Here is a 21,125-nt window from a genome sequence, read left to right as displayed (position 1 = left end):
GAATACTATCAGCATAAAACTTTCCACATTTTATTTATATCCTGAAATGAAAGTTAGTAGTAGGAACATGTGCATGTGTGTTATTTAACCTTCTCATCAGCTCGAACAATGTCTCGTCTCCATCCCTGTCACAGCTCCCAGCTCCGCCCCGAAGGATGTGACTGTGGTGAGCAAAGAGAACAAACCACGCACCATAATTGTCAACTGGCAGCCTCCCTCTGAGGCCAATGGAAAAATCACTGGTGAGCCCCAAAGCCTCTCTTGTCCTTCACACAGATTTCTCACTACTTATTATTTTGACCATTTTGTAGCATCTCTGCACTGCAATGGACTCACATTTAGGTGAAGAATTGATGTGCAGATTGTGAATATGTCTGGGAGCTGTCTGATCACCCAGCTGCAGACCTGATATTTTTTCTGTAAAAGTAGATATCTTTCAGAAAAGCATGTAAATGCATCACTCATGCTCTCCTGTTGGGGCTCTTAAGAATAAAAACAATATCCGTGATCTTACTTTAAAACTACATTTTAAACAATTGCTCGTTGTTCTTGGCGTCTTCTTTTGTAGGCTATATCATCTACTACAGTACAGATGTAAACGCCGTGGTCCACGACTGGGTTATCGAACCAGTGGTGGGCAATCGTCTGACTCACCAGATCCAGGAGCTAACGCTGGACACCACCTACTACTTCAAGATTCAGGCCCGAAACTCAAAAGGCATGGGCCCCATGTCTGAGCCCGTGCAGTTCCGCACTCCAAAAAGTAAGTTTATGTGACGCACGTTTTTCACATGGCAGCATTTACAGACTGTTAAACAAAGTCAAAGGTCCATCGGTTAAATAGACGTTTAAGCTCTCTAACAAAAAGAAATGAGGACTGTGAGATGTTTAGTCATCACGTAGCTTTATGCATGTGTAAATAGGCAGCTCTTGGCTAACATATACACAGTACACAGCTTCCATAGCTGCCGTTATGTCAGGGCTTTGGGTTAGTCGTGGAGTTATTCTGCCCTCAGCTGTCTAAAAATCAACAAATGGGCCTTCAAGATTTTTGTTTTCTCAGACACCGTGACCGTCCTCGGATTGCACCGGCGTATTTATGTGATGTGATTTAAATTACAGATGTATTTTTTCCATAGAACATTCAACACATCATATAAGCTTAAATACATTTTATTCCAAACACCTTTGAGCACTTTTTCTATTGCTGCGTGAAACTCGTGAGCTATAACAAGGATGCTTTTCAAACCTTCTTGATTAATTTGGCTTGGGCTGCTAACTGATGAGTCTGCTAAGCAAATGTTGTAAAGAATATTGTAGGTTCAGTTTGTTTCTGCTTCTTACGGCTGATTTAGGTTTAAGCTGAATATATTTCATAAGCATCCACTCTTTTTAGAGAATGCTAATATTTAGGACATAAAGTCAGTGTGTGTTGACTGTAGGAAGGTATTATATATATCAGTGTGTGTTTTAACTTCTGTATATGTTTTTCAATATACTTTCCTCTAATGTCAGTCTGGTTGTTTCTAGCATACTCTGTTTGGCTGCTGTCTGGTTTTCCTACTGGTTTTCCTTCCTATAGTTTTGCCCCTCTCTTCCTCCTCCTCACAATCCCCATCTCTCACTTTATTTCTGTCTCCCTCGCTGCTGTTTTCAGCTAACCACTTTTTTGCTTTTTATTGTCTCTCCCTCTCTGCTCTCCCTTGGCCTGTTAAGCTGAGTCCTCTGACAAAATGGCTAATGACCAAGGTAAACTCGCTCTCCACACTTTATCACTGCTGGACCGCACCCCCTAATGTTTCTCTTTTTCCAAGGACCATCTTCTACGCCAATTTAAAAAAAAAAGAAAGAAAGAAGGAAAGAAAAACTTAGTCCGTGTGACTGTGCTTGTGTAGTTTTTAAGATAATAAACATTTGACAGGCTCTATGTGGTGATAGAAAAGACCATTAGAATGACTTTTTGTTTTTCACCTATCTTGATTCAGCCTCAAATCTCACACCAAAGATGGGACCTTCAGGAAACCAACCTCCACGGGACCCTGTTCCACCAAGTAAGATTATAATTCCTCCTGCCTTATTTAGTGCTCATGCTCAGTTGTCATGTTGTCAGACACTACAGTCGTGCTGTAGCCTGGACAAAGTTTCCCAAAAGTGTCCCCACGACTGAACAATGTAACTCAACCAACTCTTAGAAATGATCATAGACTAATAATTTATCACTTAGACGTGACTTATAAGTAACTATAGCCTCATATTTGTTTCAGTACAAATTTAAAACTATTTATTCTGATCTTGCATTTAATTTTTTTTTCTGTTGAAGTTCATACAGACATTAATGCGTAAAAGTTTGCACTCTAACTTTGATTTTCTCTTGCCGAGGAATTAAAGATGGGGAAAATCATATCCTGGTCATTGTCATAATCATCTCAGTGGGAGCCTTCACCATCATAGTGGTGGTAGTGGGGGCTTTCCTGTGCACGCGGCGCACCACATCCCACCAGAAAAAGTAAGACGCACTGTCCCGCTTTTACATTGCATGCTCTCTTTCTGTCTCTTTGTAATATAGATCTTCTCACTCTGTTTTATTAACCTACAGATCAGCTCCCTCCAGTATCTTTGACTGTTTTGCTGCTGTCGCTAACAGCTCTGTGTTCTCTCTGATAGAAAGCGGGCTGCCTCAAAATCTTCCAACGGCTCTCACAAATACAAGGGGAACTCCAAAGACCTGAAGCCACCCGATCTTTGGATTCACCACGAGAGGCTGGAGCTTAAACCCATGGACAAGTCGCCAGACCCCAATCCAGTCATGACTGAAACCCCCATTCCCCGCACCTCACAGGACATCACCCCTGCTGACAGCGGATTGGAGAGCAACCCCCACCTGCAGCAGAGGCGCAACTCCTACCGTGGTCAGTCTTGCTCAAGGCGGAGACTTAAAATGTGATGTTTTGGGAAAAGAGATCAAAGCGAAATGCCACCCTTGCTGCCTGAGCTTACATGCATAATAACATTGAGTAGACCTCTCTAGTTTGGCTGCAGACAGAAAACTACATTTTAAGAGTGTGACTTAAAAAAAACGATGATTTTCAGGTAGGAATGAGGTAATATCCTCAGGTTTGCTTTCAGGAGGTTGCTGGAGGAGTCCTGAAGAGGTTTTTGTGTCATGAGTCAACACCTGTTCAATTTCTGTTGTTTTCCTGTGATTATCATGCAAAACATTTCATGCTTTTCATACATGCTGCCCATTACTCGTCATGATGCAGGTTTCTGCAAGTACAGTAAAGCTACTCAATGTAACTGTGACATTTAAAGATACAATCAAAACCCAATTAGTGCATTGATTAAGGATCCTGAGATCAGACGGATCGTTAATAAAAGGGGGGAAAAAAAACGACAATCAATAGGGTAGCAGCTCTTTCTGATTGGCTGGTGTCCACCGTACCTTTTAGGCCACGAATCAGAGGACAGCATGTCTACACTAGCAGGCCGACGAGGGATGAGGCCTAAAATGATGATGCCTTTTGATGCGCAGCCGCCTCAGCGTAAGTGTGTGCGTGCGTGTGTGTGTGTGTGTGTTTGTGCAGTCGATTTGGAAACTCCTCACAAAACAATATGAAACTAGAGCACACAAAGTCTTAAGTTAACAACTTCCAAATGTTCCTTGTGGTTGTCTAATTAGAAAACATTTCATGCTTCTCGTGACATGTTAATGTTTCTGGGGATTTTTTGGTTTAGTGACTAAGCTGACAGAGAATATTGAAGTGTGTGTGTGTGTGTGTGTGTGTGTGTCACAGAAAACTGCATGTGTACATCTCATCGTCATCATCCTCATCACCAGTTGGTTAAACATCTTGTTGTGTTTGTGTGTCCGTGTATTCATGTCCATTTCCATTCACAGCCGTGATTAGCGCTCACCCCATCCATTCCCTCGATAACCATCACCACTATTATCACATGGGCAGCCTGTCGTCGGCAACACGCAGCTACCTCTACCACCAGGGCAGCGGGTACCCACGCCCGCACACCTGCACCCCCATCTCTCATCTAGACAGGGTGGACTCCACAGGTGAGACACTGCCCCCTGCTGGACAGCACGAGGAATAACAAAGAGGACAAGGGCACTCTTACCTTATGTCATAACCACTCACAGATTTGTCATTTGCTTATTCATTCCCATGCTGCTACCACCTTATGTTCATATTTGAGTTCTCCATAGTGTTACTAACCACTGTTGCTTTCCTTCCTAACATACTGGCTGTGCTCTTTACCAAGATAAACAAGGGAATGCAGTCGGATACACTATATTGCCAAAAGTATTCACACGTCTGCCTTCACATGGATATGAGCTTCTTAATGCATAGGGTTTAATATATTGTTGCTCCACCCTATTGCAGCTTCAACTCTTCTGGGAAGGCTTTTGAAAAGGTTTAGGAGTGTTTCTTCTTCCAGAAGATCATTTGTGAGGTCGGACACTGTTATATGAGAAGACCTGACTTGCAGTCTCCGCTCTAATTCATCCTAAAGGTGTTCTGTGGGGTTGAGGTCAGGACTCTGTGCAGGGCAGTCAAGTTCTCATCCATGTCTTTTTGGGCTTTATGCGCTGGTGCGCAGTCATGTTGCAGGAAGGGAACAGGAACAGGAAGGGGCCGTCCCCAAACTGTTCCAAAAAAGTCAGGAGTATGAAATGGTACAAAATAGCTTTGTATGTCGAAGTATTAAGAGTTCCTTTCACTGGAACTGAGGGGCTGAGCCCAACTCCTAAAAAATACAACCGCACACCATAATCCCCACTCCACCAAACTTTACACTTGGCACAATGCAGTTAGACAAGTACCGTTCTCCTGGCCATGGAAACCCATTCCACGAAGCTCTCTACACACTGTTTTCGAGCTAATCTGAAAGTCACATGAAGTTTGGAGGTCTGTACCATGTCTAATCATTTCCATATTTTTATAGTAGCACAGTTGACTGTAGAATATTTCGCAGCGATGAAATTTCACGATTGGACTTGCACAGGTGGCACCCTATCACAGTACCTACGACTGAGCTCCTGAGAGCTGCCCACTCTTTCACAAATGTGTGTAGAAGAAGTCTTCATGTATAGGTGCTTGATTTTATACACCTGTGACCACAGAAGTGATTGGAACACCTGAACTGATCTGGATGTGTGAGTGAATACTTTTGGCAGTATAATGCACAAATAACTAGTTATAGTGAAAGAAAAATAGAAGGCTGAATTGGTGTTCAACTGACCTGAAGTCATTTATAAAGGTAGACCACAAGTTGCAGCTTCAGAAATGTTAAGATGTTTGCTTTTTACTGCTACTGAGCTTTTGAAATTATTTTCCTACTTTCTTTTTATTTTATTTTTTTAACACTTAAGATGTTTGCATGCTCTTATTCATGTTTTGAGGAACCTGGATATTGCTATAGAACTGGGATACTGTGAGATGTAAACGCAAAGAAAAGACCACTGGGATAGGATGAACTGAAACCTGAGTGATGTAATGTTCATATGTATATTTACAGGATTCTAAATAAGACAGGTTTCTCAGCTTCTCGTGTACAGACTCACAAATAGAAAGTTCCATGACAGATATTTAGATTGGCGACAGCAAACCCAAAAATGAAAGCCTAAAATTCCAGCTTTAATTATTAATTATGACATTTTCTTGGTAACTTTCTACAAGCCGGTTGGCAGGCACTGGCATGCCGAAAAATGTTTTAATCCTGCAAACCCGTATTCTGACTGTCCCCACCTGCTGCCTCCTCTCCAGAGTCTGTGAGGAATACTCCCAGCTCTGAGCCCGCCCCTCCTGCCACCGCCTCCTCCCAAGCCTCCTGCCCCTCAGAGATCCTGGCTGACCCAGAGGGCAGCTACCACGGCTCCACCACCACAGAGGAGGAGCCTAGCTACTCCAGCAACCTGCCCCCACTCCGCTCAGCTCACCCGCATGCCCACGCCCACCCTCTCAAGAGCTTCGCTGTACCTGCAATCCCAGCCTCCAGCCACCCATCCTATGAGTCTCCCGCCCTGCCCAGCACTCCCCTGCTCGCTCAGACCGGTGAGCCCTCATATCACTGACACCCACCAAGCTAAACAGAGTTGAATCAGAATTTTTCTAACTAGCTCTTAAAAAGTCTTTGCGAGCTGAAAAAAAATTTTTTTTAAAGCACTGGTGTGTGTTGCGTTCACTGAGTGTAGTATTTTTGTGTGACCTTTCTTCACTCAGGGCCTCCCACTCACCCGCATGTTGTGAAAACAGCCTCCATCGGAACACTAGGAAGGACACGAACACCGATGGTGGTCACCGTGCCCAACGCCCCCGATGTACCAGAGACCAGCAAGATGCTAGAAGATGTAGACAGCGTGAGTACAGCGCCCCACACTGGCTGCTTGTAGTAAGGCAGTCTGATTATTTATTTATTTTTTTTTGGTAGGCCTGATGATGGTGGTGAATATTTGATATTATTTTTGCTGCTTCTTTTGGGTTGTTTTTTTAAATGATACCAATCACATTCCTTCCAAATCCATGTCAGGTTTACTTTGGGCACTGGATGATACAGTTACTTTCAGCTGAACATTGGTTTTAACCACATTTTCTGTTTGTTCTCTCTCTCTCTGTTTTTCTTTTTTTGTATTCTTTCCAAATTCAATCTCACCATGTTTTTACTTTCTCTTTTTTTTGTGGCGTTGTCGGCTCTCCTTTGGTCATTTCATTTAACCGTTAACTACCGATCTTAACAAAAAAAAAACAAACAAACCCGTAACTGGAATGCTTTTTAATTTTTTGCCATTGAACCTTCTCTCTGCCTTGATTGGCTGTTGACCGTATGTTGGTGTTGGCTTCTCTTGGTTTTTTTCCTCGACGTCATGCTTTTGTCTGCTGCCTCTTTCTGTTTTTGTCCTTTTCCGACCCTTCAGTTTCATTGATCCACCCAGCCCCCCCCCCAGCTCGCCTCACCTCACCCATGCACCCCCTTTGCCAAACTCCTCCCTGTCCTCTGTGAAAGATCCCTGACTGATCCTCTCCTCTCCTTTCCTTTCCTCTGCTCTCTTCCTTCCCTCCTTCCAGGTGCTTGCCTCCCTCCCCCCCTGCCCCTCCCCCGCCCCCCGCAGTAACCCTGTTCCTCTCCCCCAGAGCTACGAGCCCGACGAGCTGACCGAGGAGATGGCCCACCTCGAGGGCCTGATGAAGGACCTGAACGCCATCACCACAGCGCCATGAGCATGCACTTGCACCAAAACACCACACACAGACAGACACACACACAACCACACACTCTCTGTCACCCCCCACACACACATACAGAAAGTCACACACCCTAAAGAAAAAAACACAACCAAACAATACAAAACAAATCAACAAAACCTTCGGAGCCAGAGGCTGCTGGACACAAAATGGCTTCTCATCCCCACGAAAAAGAAAAAAAAACTCTCGCGTCTCCCCCTGCAGAGAAAAACAAAACTTCCAGACTGAAACGTAGGAATTACTTTTTCATTTTCCCCCGGCTTACCTTGCTCAGTCTCAGGAAGGAGATTGCCATGTGAGGGAAGAAAAAGTGAGACAACTTCATCTTTATATGAAGAACCATTCTCAGAGACTATGAACTTTTAAAAAGGAAAAATAAAAACAAACAAACATTGGTCGCTTTCAACCGGAAGATTGTGAATTTTTTTTTTTTTCCTCAGCAAAAATGGTAGTCTTTTTTTTTTTTGTTTGTTTGTTTGTTTGTTTTTCGGTGCCGAACACTCTCGCTTGAGACGGTTGATTCAGTGTCAAGTCCAAAAAATATGCTGGTTTTTGATGTATGGTGCTCATGCGGCACAGTCTACACACAGTGTTTGTTTGATTAGTGTTTTCTTTGTGCATTTTGTATATCTATTGGACAGTTTCAGTGAAGTGAACGTTGGATTTCAGCCTCCTCCTCCTCTTTACCAAGCCTACATTATTCATCAACTTTTCTTTTGTCTTTTACCCATGTGTCATATGACTTTTCATTGGTTTTTTTTATGTTATTGTATTATTTTTTACATAAATATCCTTATAAACATGTACATATGTTTTTTGTTTGTTTGTTGATGTTTTTAAGGTTTCCCATCATTTCATTATTTTTATTATTATTATTATTATTATTATTTGGGATGGAAGTGGGATAATGAATGAGTCCTGAAGCTCAGTTTTTCATATCAGCAGAGGAGAGAGAGACCTGGTGCGTTTCTACAGTACATTCTTCTCTGAGGTCGCGTTGCCACCCTTTGTACATGAAAGTGTTTTCCAGTTTTTGGTTTGTCACGGGAGCTCCGTTTAAAAAAAAAAAAAAAAAAAAAAAAAAACCTTACCAACGCGCAGGTATGTCGGCGCCGTGGAGACGACTCTGCTCTGCGTGGATGGTGTCACTCAGCTGTCACCATCGGCAGCTGCTTCTTCATCGTTCAGCGGGACTTGACAGGATCTCCTCGCAGGTCAGGGGTACCGAGGACTCAGGGCGCTGGTCCCCCACCCCACCTAAATGACAAAAAAAACATCTACAGCAACAGTCGAGTTGTGTTTTATACCAGAAGTTAAGTCGAATGTGTGTTGTTTTTCCAAAAAAACAATATTTGGTTTCAAGCATCGGTACTGCTGAACCACGTGTGTGTGCGTGCATCCCCGATCCCCGGCAGCGCAGGAGTGTGTTTGCTGTTTTTCCATCACCGTGGTTCTTCTACAGATGTTATCAGATGCAAAGATGTTGGCCTTTTTGAAGGGGACTCCCAATTTGTTTTTTGTTTTTTTTTACATGGTTTTGTATGAAGAAAAAAAAGAAGCTTGTTCTATACACAAATCCAATATTTAAAAAAAAAGGAAAAAAAAAAAAGAAACTAGTTTTTCATTACCCTCTTACCCAAAGAAACTTGTCATTTGCGATCATAGTAATTTGCTCTACTTTTGTGAATACCATGTTTCTCATACATGTACATCGTCATGAATGTCAATATAACTGTAAGAGATTTTAAGTATGGATACAAACAAGGAACAAGTTTTTGTGGGGCGGCACGTCGGGAGGGACCAGGGTGGGGGTTGACGGACAAAAGTGGGAGAAAGAGGAGCGGACTCGATTTGGGAAATATTCTATTGAGTTGTAAACAGTTGAACCTGTATTGCACTTTTTCACAATTTTTGGAAAGTACATTTCTTACATATCTTGTGTTTTAAATATCGAAAGCTGTTTGTGTAACGTAGTGTCCTAGGTAAGCAGCAGGCAGCTGGTCTTTTTTTTTTCTTTTTTTTTTTTTATGTTTATTATTATTGTTATTTTTGGTTTTTTTTGCTTCAGAGATGATATGGATTGAGCGGCCAGGCGGTTTATACTCTGCAGCTCACGATGAGGAATTCTGTTGTTGCTTGTTCATGTACAGAGCTTTCTTTGCTTTCTGTAGAAATGGAGAAAAAAAATCTGTGGCTTTTTAAAAAATGTCGGAAAAAATGTTTGGACAAAAAAAAAGAGGAAAAAAAAGATGTTTTTTTTATTGGTGCTCCTATACATTGTGTATACAAACAATTATGAATACTAACAAAGTAACCGTGTCTGCTCGTCTTCTTTTCATCAGACATGACGCCCGACAGGCAGCATTGGTATACATACATACTCCAGAGATGAGCGAACACCGAAGAGTCTCTAACCTTGGGCTTTACATATCTTTCGGTAAACGACAGGTCAAAGATTGCTATTCAGGCTTGATTTACAACATTGAAATCCTTCATTAAAAAAGCAGGGCAGCTGTCATTTCACCTCATAAATTTAACAATCCATAGAAAAGGACTGCCTATGTCAGTCCTTTTCATGTGTACTCTATCATGTGGTTATTATGAGATGGATTCACCTCACATGATAGGGAAAAACATTTGGGTTTTATTCACAGTGTGAACCTGAATCTATGTACACGTGACAAAAATTCCTCCATCTATAGACGTGACAACATCCTGTATGTGAGGTCAGCTGACGGAAAGTCATTTTTTCCACAGTCAGTGCAGTTATGATGAAATTTCTCTAGTTTTGCATTTTTAAAGCTGTGGATTTTACTTAAAAAAAAACATGTCTATTAGTCATGCTTTTTGCTGTTTTCTGCAGCATTCGCAGCAAAACAAAAAAAGCAAAATAAAACTACTTGTTTTGATCTCCACTGAGAGGACAGTCCAAGCGTGCAAAGCCAGTATAAAACGCATTTGTAAGAGTGTGCATAAACTAGGTATTGGGAAATATTACGATCTGGCAAAGACATGTAGAAAAATGACCCACTAAAAAGAAAATATATAGGCTAAAAATACTTTACTCAAAGAGTTGTAACTGTGATATCTTGTCTACAGGATATGCCCATAGGGTGCGAAAAGCCGACATTTGAGTTTGTCTATGTTCATCTCAGACCAGATAAATATTATATAGTCTAGATCAAGATGTCAAACATGAGGGTGGGGGCCAAAATCGGCCCAACAAAGGCTCGGGTTCAGCCCACTGTATAGCTTTGGAACAAGTGAAGGACGCCGAGGTTTTAGACTTTTAACTGTATTTTAATAGTTTTTTATAGCATTGCTGCGAATGAAGACCTCACTCATGAGTATTCATACTACACTAAGGTAAAAGAAAAAAAAAACTGGTTATTTCCTGTAAATTAACAAAAGCTTTGTTTTATAATTACAGAAAAGTCTGTGCAATGAGCTGTCTGTACAGTAACTTTTCTATATCATGTATAAAAACTGAGATATATTGTTGAAATTGCACGCTGACACAAAGGTGAGTTTAACATGTCCAGCCCACTTAACATCAAAGTGGGTTGCATGTGGCCCGTAATGTAAAATGAGTTTTAAATCCCTGTTCTAGACATTTAAGAAACAAAGTGCTCTGAATTGCAGAACACCACCATCTGCCTGACAGTCTCCTGCTACTGCTTCACTACTACTAAAACAGTCTAATGCAACAGTTCAGTACAAACACCCAACCTTCAGGTTAATAAGTTCAGTTTTTGCCCTCTGATCTAGCCACATAACACTGACATTTGATCATCAGCGGTCACGTGGTAAGTGCACTCCTATGGGAATTACACCTTTGAACAGGTAAAATCATGTCACCTGAATCTAGACCAGGAGTGTCAAACTAATTTTACATTGCGGGCCACATACAGCCCACTTGGATCTTAAGCGGCAGGACCAGTGAAACTGCCCTTTCTGTCAATGTAAAGAAGTCACACATTTAACTGTTTTTCTAAATGTTAAAGAAAGAGCTGCTGTGACAAAGAAAGAACTCTGTCAGCATGACTCTTTGGACTTAAATTGTAAGATATAAATGTGTACAATTACAAGAGACTTTCTGGTAGCTTATTGCCCAGACTCTCCTTGTTGTGTGGTTGTTGTTTTTAAACTGTAGTCATAAAAAAACTGATTTCTATAGTAGAAAGTGGAAAAACAAACTTCCGTTTTTCACAACGTTACAGAGGTTTTATTACAGACATAGCTAAGCGTTTCGCAATTTGGTATAAATATTGAAAGTTGAAATTTATTTGGTGCTGAACTGCAGAAATTAGGCTTTCTTGTCAGATATAATTTGTGTGTGTGTGTGTGTGGGGGGGGGGGTGAGGGCAGCGACCGACAACACTGTATACAACGGTAGATTGGTGCGTAATAAGCAAGCAAATAAGGCAGAAAATAGAGAATTTTATTGGGAAACTATCGTCTTGAAGCAAACAGAGATGGTGCTGTGAAGGAAGTGCGAATTTATGGGTGGAAACAAGGCAGGCAAAGTAAGTGGAAATTCATTACAGTGTTTTTCAAACGTGAAGTGTAGTGGTCTTGTTTTGCTGCTGATTCAGTGAGTTTTGGTTGGAGGGTGACAAAACCTGCCGTTTCGGAATCTGTGGGATGTCAGCTTTTCACACCCTATGGGCATATCCTGTATAGGTGAGATCCGGGCTTTGTGTTTACATCTTTTTGCGGAATCTGTTTAGCTGCTTGTTAATCGTTAAGCCGTTTTTGCTTTTTTGGTGGTCTTTGGTCTTTGACGTTTCTGTGGATACCACACATGTCTATAATTAAATAACAGATCTGGCGGTACCTCATGTCCCTCTAGCTCCTGGTACCATGGGCATTGAGGTTCAAACAATCGAATTGCATTGTGGGAGATGTAGTTTACGGTCAGCATGCGCTTTTAAGCCGCATACAGTAAACTTTAAGTAAACTTTAACGGTCATGCACAAACTTTTGCGAGGAACATAAAATTACATATTTTGACATATGCGCTCTAGACATTGTTCACGGTGCCAAATAAGCAAACAGTTTGGAAATTTTTTTTTGTGTGTTTGTTTTGGGTTTTTTTTTTAGATATTTGTCTAAGAAGCACACTCTCAGCAAAAATCTGCAATCTGAAATCAAAGACACTGTTTCTCTTGGGTTACAACGTGCAGTGGTTTCCGAGGCTGTAATGTGACCAAGTGACCGGCAGGTGTCGCTGCAGCCGCTCAACCGCCGGCCCCCCCTTCACTTCCGGGACGCCAGTTGCGCTCACAACAGGGAATATGGCGGCCAGCTCGGATCGGAACCCACCTCCTTTCCCCACAGCAGAGGAGTCAGAGCCGGGATTGTGTGACATGGCAGACGCGGACAGCGACGAGGGCGAGGACATCTTCGTTAGTAACGTAGGTTCCCGCTTCGGTGACACCAGTAACAAATTGACGTGTGTTTTTAGGTTTGCATTAAGTCAGAGTCAGAAAGCCTGCATTTTTTTTATATCTCAACTGACCTGCATTCAGGGCATCCCAAAACGCTGAGGCTTTGACGGACAGTCGCGAAATACGGGCAGGTTTTCTTTGGAAGCAGCGAAAGTGATTTGTAAAGGTGTCCGGAGTTGGCTGAGAGTTAAAATTGGCCTCTCTTTATTACCAAGTAATAGGTTTTATCACTGCTTTTGTCTTGTTCGGCCTGTTCCCGTTGGTTAATCGTTAATTAAAACGCTGGCTTCGTTCACAGTCAAGCCCCTCTTACTACTCGTTTTAGCAGAATTAATAAATCAAAATTTGGTGAGCTCCGTTAGTCACATGACTCCACCCTGCTTATCAGCCCCTGTCCTAACGGGCTGCAAACTGTAATGACAGCTTGTCTCTGTGGTGGTTGTCTGCAGAGTAACCCCGTGTCTGTGAGCCGGGGAGTTTCTCAGCCCGACCGCGTCAGCGAGGAGCCTTCAGATCTGTTCAGCGAGGAGGAGGAGGCGGCCAGCAGCACAGCGGCCAAGGCCAACGGAGTTCACTCCGACGATGACAACGATCTGTTTGCTGGTGAGGACACACTTCCCCCTAACAACATCTGCCAGTTCACTCGTGACTCTGCAGCATCCACAGCTTCTTGCTCTTGGCTGTATCATTTTTCATGGCGATCTTGCACAGATAACATAATACTACAACAACAACAAACAAGCATGGGGACAGCTTGCTTTACTCAACTCAAGATTATGCAAACATGTTGATGATTTAAGTTTATGTGGCATAGTAGTTGGTGCCAGAAAGAGTATTTCAAAAACTGCAGAGGATCAGAGGAAAATGGCCCTGCTGCATATTGATAGGAAGGCGATAACAAGTCAACTCATTACAGCCAAGGTGTGCAGAAGAGCATCTCTGCATGCACAACACATAAGACCTCGAAGCAGATGGACTACAGCAGTAGATACTAGTGTTAGAAAAGATGTACCGATTCAACTACTTTACTCAAGTAGAAGTGAAAAAGTAATAAAGTACAGGGTATGAAATGTACTCAAAGTAAGAGAATAAAAGTAGCTCAATGAAGAGAAGGGGAAAGTATAGAGGATGGCTTTGACTCTAAACAGGAAAATGAGTAGGGAAGAGTCCGATGCATGCTCAATCATCCAGGTAAGGAAATCCCAAAAAGTTGATTCTGTTGATCTGTACGTAGCGTTTTTAGGGGGAGAAAAGTTTTGTCACTTGTCCAAGTGACTTCTTCAGTCTCAGCTGACTGCAGGTCACTTGGATGAGTGAGGAAACGTTTCTCATACTGAAAATGCTACATCTAGATGAACAGAAATTTTTGGGAGTAGGGAAGAGGTTAAAGTGGATTCAGCAGGAGCTCTAAAATCAGTTGTAATGACTTAATATGGGAAAAGAAACACAACTCAAAATAATTTCTATTGAGAGCTCCAGTAGATGTTCTTAATATGCAGACTGTGATCAGGTGAACTGTATAACTCCTGCTGCTGAGCTGCTCTTTGTGGATTTACACACCTGAATTTAACAGTTGTTTAAGTTTGAGTTGTTCTGGCTCATTTCCATCCTCTACACTGACAATACACTGTTTATGCTGTCGTCATATTAGACACTGTACAGGGGAATGAAGGTGGAATTCGATGACCGAAGCATCATCAGTTTAACTTCAGATTCTTCCCTGCTACCCTTGATGTGCCTAACTCTGACCACTGTCACACACTGTTCTTTACTTTAAATTATCACAGTACAACAAACTAACCTGTTTATAATACACTAACCTGCAAATGATTTTTATGCAACTTTTCTTTCATCTCTGAGTGAAGTTAGCTCTTTCTTTTCTCTCCTTTTGAAATACAGCAGCTGGACCTTCAGCTAGCAATACACTGTGTGCCAAACCTTTTGTCTTCAGTAGGGCCAGCTAGATGTTGAAGTACTGCAATTGCAACTCACTGACACCCGCAGTCGTTCCGGTGTTGTGGCAAAAACCCCCACAAAAAAACCCACTGGCCCACTTTAATCCCAGACTATAGCACAGTTTTGCCTCTTTTGTCTATTTCTATGCAACATCCGCTGGTGATGAATAAATGAACAGGGTTGTCTTCCACGTGTTTCTATTTAGGGTCAAATCAGTTTGATGTTTGGAGCTTCGCAGTGACGTAATAATAACTCTACCCAAATGAGTCTGTTTTGAAAATGTAAGGCGTAAAGGTAAAAAAGTAGTCAGGAAAAAACTACTCAAGTAAAGTCGAGATATCTGAAAATTCTACTTAATTACAGTAATGAAGTATTTGTACTTCGTTACTTCCCACCTCTGCAATTGAGCACTGTTTAAACACCACAGCTTACTAGCTGACCATTTTTATGCATCTGTGACCCCAGTTTGGGAGATGTCTGCCTTTTTCCTGAATATTTTTCCCAGAAATCAAGATTCCCTCACAAAATTCACAAAGCTTGTTCTGGTTAGTTTCATATAGTATCTGTTACCTTTCCTCCAAACCACACTGCACAAAAAATTGAAATGAAAATCCAGTTATGAGTAGACATAAGCTGTCAGTCATCAGAAGAGGCTTAAGGCTGGATGTAGATGCTGCTGGTCACCAAAAGCTACCACAATAAATCTGAATTTGAATTTATGAAACTTTTTGCAGCAAGAAATGACAGCCAGTCTGTAAAAGTCTGAAACATGAATGAAAAGGCTTTCTTTCTCCAGATGCAAACGTAGAACTGAGCACAGACAAGTCCAGCAGCTCTGCTCGGAAGGAGCCCTCTGGTCCTCGACATGCCTCCACATTCACTCCGAGCCCCGCAGCCATGCAGCCCACCTCCTTGGAGCAGGTACAGGCCACAGCTGAGCCCTCTAAGAACTTGTGAGAATCTCAGTAGCGTGAATGCTTTTCTAATGCTTGCGCTGCAAAGGCTTAGGTGTGTTCAAGGTATGAGTTGTGTTGCTGTCTTCTTATTGGTTGTAGCTGGAAGAGGAAGAGGCCAAGGACAGTTTTGATGTGGATGTTGCTGTCACAAACCCAGAGAAAGTCGGTCAGTCTCTTTTTTTTTTTTTTTTTTTTTCATCATACAACCTTCTACATTTTGTAGATTAAAATAATGTTATTAATTGTAAAGTAGCTAATTGTGTGATGTTTTTGTCCTCTTTAGGGGATGGCATGAATGCATATGTGGCCTACAAAGTATCCACCAGGGTATATAATCCAGCTTGTGTTAATTCGTGGCTTTCACTAGCTTTTGCTGTTGTGCCTTTCTCATGTCCTGTCACTGATCTTCCACCAGACTTCCTTGCCCATGTTCAGGAGTAAGGTCTTCTCTGTGAGGAGGCGCTTTAGTGACTTCTTGGGCCTTTATGAAAAGCTGTCAGTCAAGCAGTCACTCCATGGATGCATCATTCCACTACCACCAGAGAAAAGTGTTGTAGGTGGGTGCCAGGCATTTGTTTTTTGTTTTTTTGGTTCTGCACTTTTTTTTCCGCTCCCTGCTGTGTGACACGTGTCATTTGGTTCAACAGGAATGACCAAAGTGAAAGTGGGAATGGATGATCCATCATCAGTAGAGTTTGTGGAGAGGAGAAGGGCAGCTCTGGAGAGGTGTGGATCCATATATGATTTACACAGTGACATTATTAACGTCATGTCTAGTTTCTTTGCTGTTGTTTTTTTATTACATTTTCTGCTTCACACACTTCATCCCTGATGCCACTGTGCTTTATGTAGGTATCTTCAGAGAGTAGTGTCTCACCCATCTTTACTACAGGATCCTGATGTGCGCGAGTTCTTGGAAAGAGAAGACGTGAGTATTTCAAGATATATAAAAAGTAGGAATGGGACAAATACTTGACTGGTCACTGCTGAATTTTAAATGTATAATTCTTGGAATGCTTTATGTTCAGTTGCCCAGAGCCGTGAACACCCAAGCACTGAGTGGAGCAGGTTTCCTCAAAATGATCAATAAGGCATCAGACGCTGTCAACAAGATGACCATCAAGATGAATGAGTCTGACACTGTAAGGGCTGAAAAGAGGGCTGAAGTGTTTAGTTTTTACATACATGTGGCCTCCAAATGTAAATTTGCATAAGGATGAGTAGGAACAGACCCTGATAGATCTGTGGAGCCAGCAGAAGGCATCAAACAGATCTGCCATTCTAAACACGATGAAGAGGTTGCTGATGTTTATTCTGTGTCTCTCAGTGGTTCGAGGACAAGTTCCAGGAGGTGGAGAATGAGGAGCAACAGCTCAGGAAGCTTCATGTCGTGGTCGACTCCCTTGTCATTCACAGGAAAGGTGAGCTTCACCTGCTTTTTATTGACTTGAGCTTTTCTTTGCATCGTTTATCAAATTAATTTAGGGAAAGAAAACATTTCAGCCCAACTGTCTTTCAGTTCTTTCAGGGTGAAACAAGTAGTCTGAATATATTTTCTGCTTCTGCCTTTAATACCAGAGCTATGTGGGAACACAGCAGTGTTTGCCAAAAGTTTGGCCATGCTTGGGAACTCTGAGGACAATACAGCTCTGTCACGGGCCCTTTCGCAGCTGGCAGAGGTGGAGGACAAGATGGAGCAGCTGCATCAGGAGCAGGCAGCCAGTGACTTCTTCATCTTTGCAGAACTGCTTGGTGACTACATCCGCCTGCTGGGTGCTGTGCGGGTAAGCCTTCTACTTGTACTGTTAGGATGGTAGATAGGATAGGGTAGATGGGAAGAAATATATTTCTTGAGGGAAATGAGGGCGACATCCCAGAGAAAGTAAGATTTGAGAATTTCCTGATGTTGGTAATTTTTGAGTATTTTATGTTGCATTTCTCTTGTAAAACTAAATAAACTGAATGAAGTTATTTACATAAAAATCTTAAAAAAAAAAAGAAGGCAGTATCATTAGTGCAGAAGAACCTATACATGTACAATCAAGTGTCTGAATAGGGTCATTTAATGTTGTGCAAGTGAGCGATGCGATATGCACAGCTTTATGTTCGAATCGCACCGCTTGAGGAAGTAACGACAACAATAAGGGCTCTCCTTAGATCTGTAACCAACCTTTAACGTGGTGCAAGGTCACAGTTTTACTGCAGACAAGCTGTCTGTTGTGTTTCGTGGAAAGATCAGGTGTTGCTACTACCACTGTCTGATCTAAAAATGGATGTCCACAGGGCTGCTTTGACCAGCGCATGCGGGCGTGGCAGAGGTGGCAGGAGGCTCAGAGTACACTCCAAAAGAAGAGAGAGGCCGAGGCCAAGCTCTTGTGGGCCAACAAACCCGACAAACTGCAGCAGGCCAAAGAAGAGATCACTGAGGTAACAGTGGCAGTGAGCACACAGTTAATGCAGCACTCAAAGTCTTTAGTTTACACCAAAATGAACTTCAAAGGTTTTTCTTTTCTTTTTAAATTTCTCCTGCAGCAGATTGTTGATCAGGCCAGTTTGACAAACAGGTTACAGGAACCCAAACAAAAAAGTGTTTCATTTAAAATACTTTGTCATCTTGTTCTGATTTCGGAGACACTCCCATTACCAACATGTCAGCTTCTTCAAATATATAAACATTTAGGGTTTTTTTCCTTTGCTTTTATTAAATTATCAGCTTCTTATCAAAGTGGAGATGTAAGAGTAATTTTGTTCATTTATTTAGTTCTTTTTGTCAGCAAGATTACAAAAAAAGCTGCAAACCGAAAATCCATGTAACAAGTTGCTGTATGGTTGTGAATTATTTTGTAAGATGGCACTGTGAAGCTGCTTTTTCACCAATTTCTGACATTGGTTAATATTGAACTGCTCCAACACTAATATAGTTTGGTATCTGTTTGTCGTTAGTGGAATTGATTTCACATCAGTACGACACTGAAGGAATTTAATTTGAAGTGTGGGTTGTCAGCTACACTTGTGTTTAACAAGTTGTTGCATTGACCTGTTAGAAAATACATCTGTTTTTTTTGGCTTGTTTCGTTTTGTGGGGTTTTTTGTTCGATTCTTCCATTACAGTGTTGTTTGCTGGCCCAATGTTGTGAAGCAGTTTAGTGTGTAAATTCACTTTGTGTGTCATATTCTTTTGGTCATTCTGTTTTGGAAAGTACTGAATTGGTTATTTTTCCACTCCTACAGTTACCATCCCACTAAGCTGTTGTTGACGGCATCCTTCACTCGCATCATCACCACTGATATCAAATTCCTGACCTTTCCTCAATTTGTCATGAACTCAAACTTACGAAGGACACCAGCAACTGCTTTTGAGCCAGTATAAACTCTTACGACAATATTATTGTATAATACCTTAAATTAAAGCTGAAAGTCTACACTTCAATCACCTCTTTGATTTCACTACGAGGAGTGGATTTCACCCTTTTCCGTCAATGTCGACAGTCATCTGTAGTCTCTCTGTATTTATTAGCTTGTGTTTTGTAATCTTTTGCAAGTTGTGGTGATTTGTTTCTTTTTCTCCCTTTGTGTCGTCAGTGGGAGGCGAGGGTTACTCAGTACGAGAGAGATTTTGACAGAATTGGCATGACTGTACGCAAGGAGGTTCTCAGGTTTGAGGTATGTTGGGAAGGGTTTCTTTTAATGTGTCACCAAAAGTTAGTATCAAAGTAGAATGATTGTGTCTCATTTTGTCACTGCTGGAATTTTAAGAGTGCTACTGTATCTGTTTGACCTGGTGAACACTTACGGTTTTTCCAGTAGCACAAGCAACTTCATTGTGAACTCAAGATAGTTGATTTCAAACATGCACTTCATCCCTGCACTTTTCTTGACATTCTTCAGATTCAGTGCTTCAGATTGCACTGATTCATATGAATGTGAGAACAGAGCAGGTAATAATAAATGATGTTAGGGGACTGTGAAAGCTGATGAAAGCCAAAAGCTACAGTGGGTTGTTCTTCACAATAAAGTTGCTGGATTTCAGCTCCTTTTCACCTCAGAAACCGGGGAAGTTCTGCCAGAAATTCCTACAGCCGGCTTGAACCTTAGATGTGACAACTCTTGTGTTTTCAGAAAGAGAAAGCCAAGGACTTCAAGAGCCAGATAATCAAATACCTGGAAGCAATGCTGCAGTCCCAACAGCGGGTAATCACTTAACTATATTAAGCATCATATCCAACATGTACAAGTATTTGTGAGGATAACGAACATGGCTGTTAAACTTCGGTAACGATTAACATCTTACTGTTAAAAAAATGTTTTAATAGTCTTTTTGTCTTCTTCTCACTCTGATTGTTTTCCAGCTCATAAAGTTTTGGGAGGCATTCCTGCCTGAGGCGAAAGCGATAGCTTGATGAAGAGGGAGACTCTTTAAAGACCCCGACTGCCTTTTTGAACACTTTACCTCTATAAGCAGCAACTGAGAGGACAATTTTGAAACACACAAGAAACTTCCGTCCATTTTTTTTTTCTTTTGTCTTTTTAATGACATCATCTTCTCTTATCTTGTACAGTACTTCAGTATGATAAGCGCCACATTTCCACAGCATTTCTCTGGTATATTGCCTTGTTTATGTTTCTGATTTAAGATGGTATAAAGCAAGAATCCAGCAGAGATTAACAGGGACACGAGTGTCTGTAAAACTCACCGTCCTGTCAGTGGGATATATATTTATGTCTCTTGTTTATTTTAACATGGAGGTACTGTCCCAAGGTAGCATTGCCTACAGTTTACATTAGAAGATAGGCATATGTGAGTCATTCCACACTAACAGATTGATGCATGTCAGATAATGTTTTGATGCACTAAAATGAATTGTTCTATTTCAAGAGGTTTTTTTGATATTATCAAACAAACACTATTGATAACTGGGGCCATGTACCAGGAGTATTAGCACATTCAAACAGTATATCATAGATTACGTATTAGATGATAGAGGCAGATTTGACAAGGTTACAAGCTTGTCAGAGGCGTTACAAAATGATATAAGCTGTTACAGTGAGCGCAGGGTGTGAAAATGTAACCTCTGCTTTGGTAGTATTTTCTACAGTGACACATATGATAGTTATGTTTATGTCAGTTTCTTCAAGAGTATATATTTGGTCCTATTTTGTCAGACGTGGAGGCCTAAAGGAAACCACTGGGAACTGCTGCAGAGATTTGTCTAGAACCATGAAAGTGACTGACATGTACAAGTGTGCACATATAAAGCACTGAACAGAACTTGTGCAGATTGCTAACCATTCTTTTTTGTTTTGAGAAACTTGTCTAACAATGACAGAAAGACGTTCAAGTGAGATGGTCCCTTATTTTCTTAATCAGCATTTGTAAGTGTAGTTTTTCTGTCATGTCATATTTACGTAAGAATGTGCTTTATTTTTGTAACCACTTTGCATTAGTACACACGTTTTCCTGAAAATGCTGTACATGTATATGTACAAAATAAATCATTAGTTCAGCTTTG

The 21,125-nt window shown here is 41.5% G+C and overlaps 2 protein-coding genes across 2 annotated transcripts in view; both read left to right on the top strand.

Annotated features, from left to right (window-relative positions):
* Window positions 1-7,295, top strand: part of neo1a (neogenin 1a) — a 150,410-nt gene extending 143,115 nt beyond the window's left edge. Inside the window, exons 19-29 of the mRNA XM_013913578.1 lie at window positions 135-242; window positions 569-763; window positions 1,717-1,749; window positions 1,986-2,051; window positions 2,380-2,506; window positions 2,665-2,909; window positions 3,450-3,542; window positions 3,899-4,066; window positions 5,778-6,065; window positions 6,234-6,370; window positions 7,143-7,295. Of these exons, the coding sequence (XP_013769032.1) occupies window positions 135-242; window positions 569-763; window positions 1,717-1,749; window positions 1,986-2,051; window positions 2,380-2,506; window positions 2,665-2,909; window positions 3,450-3,542; window positions 3,899-4,066; window positions 5,778-6,065; window positions 6,234-6,370; window positions 7,143-7,229 (1,547 nt within the window). The 3' untranslated portion in view covers window positions 7,230-7,295. The remainder of the gene's footprint in view (window positions 1-134; window positions 243-568; window positions 764-1,716; window positions 1,750-1,985; window positions 2,052-2,379; window positions 2,507-2,664; window positions 2,910-3,449; window positions 3,543-3,898; window positions 4,067-5,777; window positions 6,066-6,233; window positions 6,371-7,142) is intronic.
* Window positions 7,296-12,480: 5,185 nt separating this feature from the next.
* Window positions 12,481-21,125, top strand: LOC102196485 (sorting nexin-1). Its single transcript, XM_005743957.2, has 15 exons — window positions 12,481-12,670; window positions 13,153-13,306; window positions 15,456-15,580; window positions 15,715-15,781; window positions 15,899-15,942; window positions 16,031-16,172; window positions 16,263-16,341; window positions 16,468-16,543; window positions 16,644-16,757; window positions 16,943-17,036; window positions 17,194-17,399; window positions 17,899-18,042; window positions 19,198-19,278; window positions 19,735-19,806; window positions 19,965-21,125. Exons 1-15 carry the CDS (start codon window positions 12,551-12,553, stop codon window positions 20,013-20,015), a joined length of 1,569 nt encoding a protein of 522 aa, XP_005744014.1. The 5' UTR covers window positions 12,481-12,550; the 3' UTR covers window positions 20,016-21,125.

Source organism: Pundamilia nyererei, unplaced genomic scaffold (assembly GCF_000239375.1).
Source record: "Pundamilia nyererei isolate P.nyererei 1_Seehausen unplaced genomic scaffold, PunNye1.0 scaffold00137, whole genome shotgun sequence".
Lineage (NCBI taxonomy): Eukaryota > Metazoa > Chordata > Actinopteri > Cichliformes > Cichlidae > Pundamilia > Pundamilia nyererei.
The sequence above is the reverse complement of the archived record's forward strand: the minus strand, read 5'-3'. Positions and strand labels throughout refer to the sequence as shown.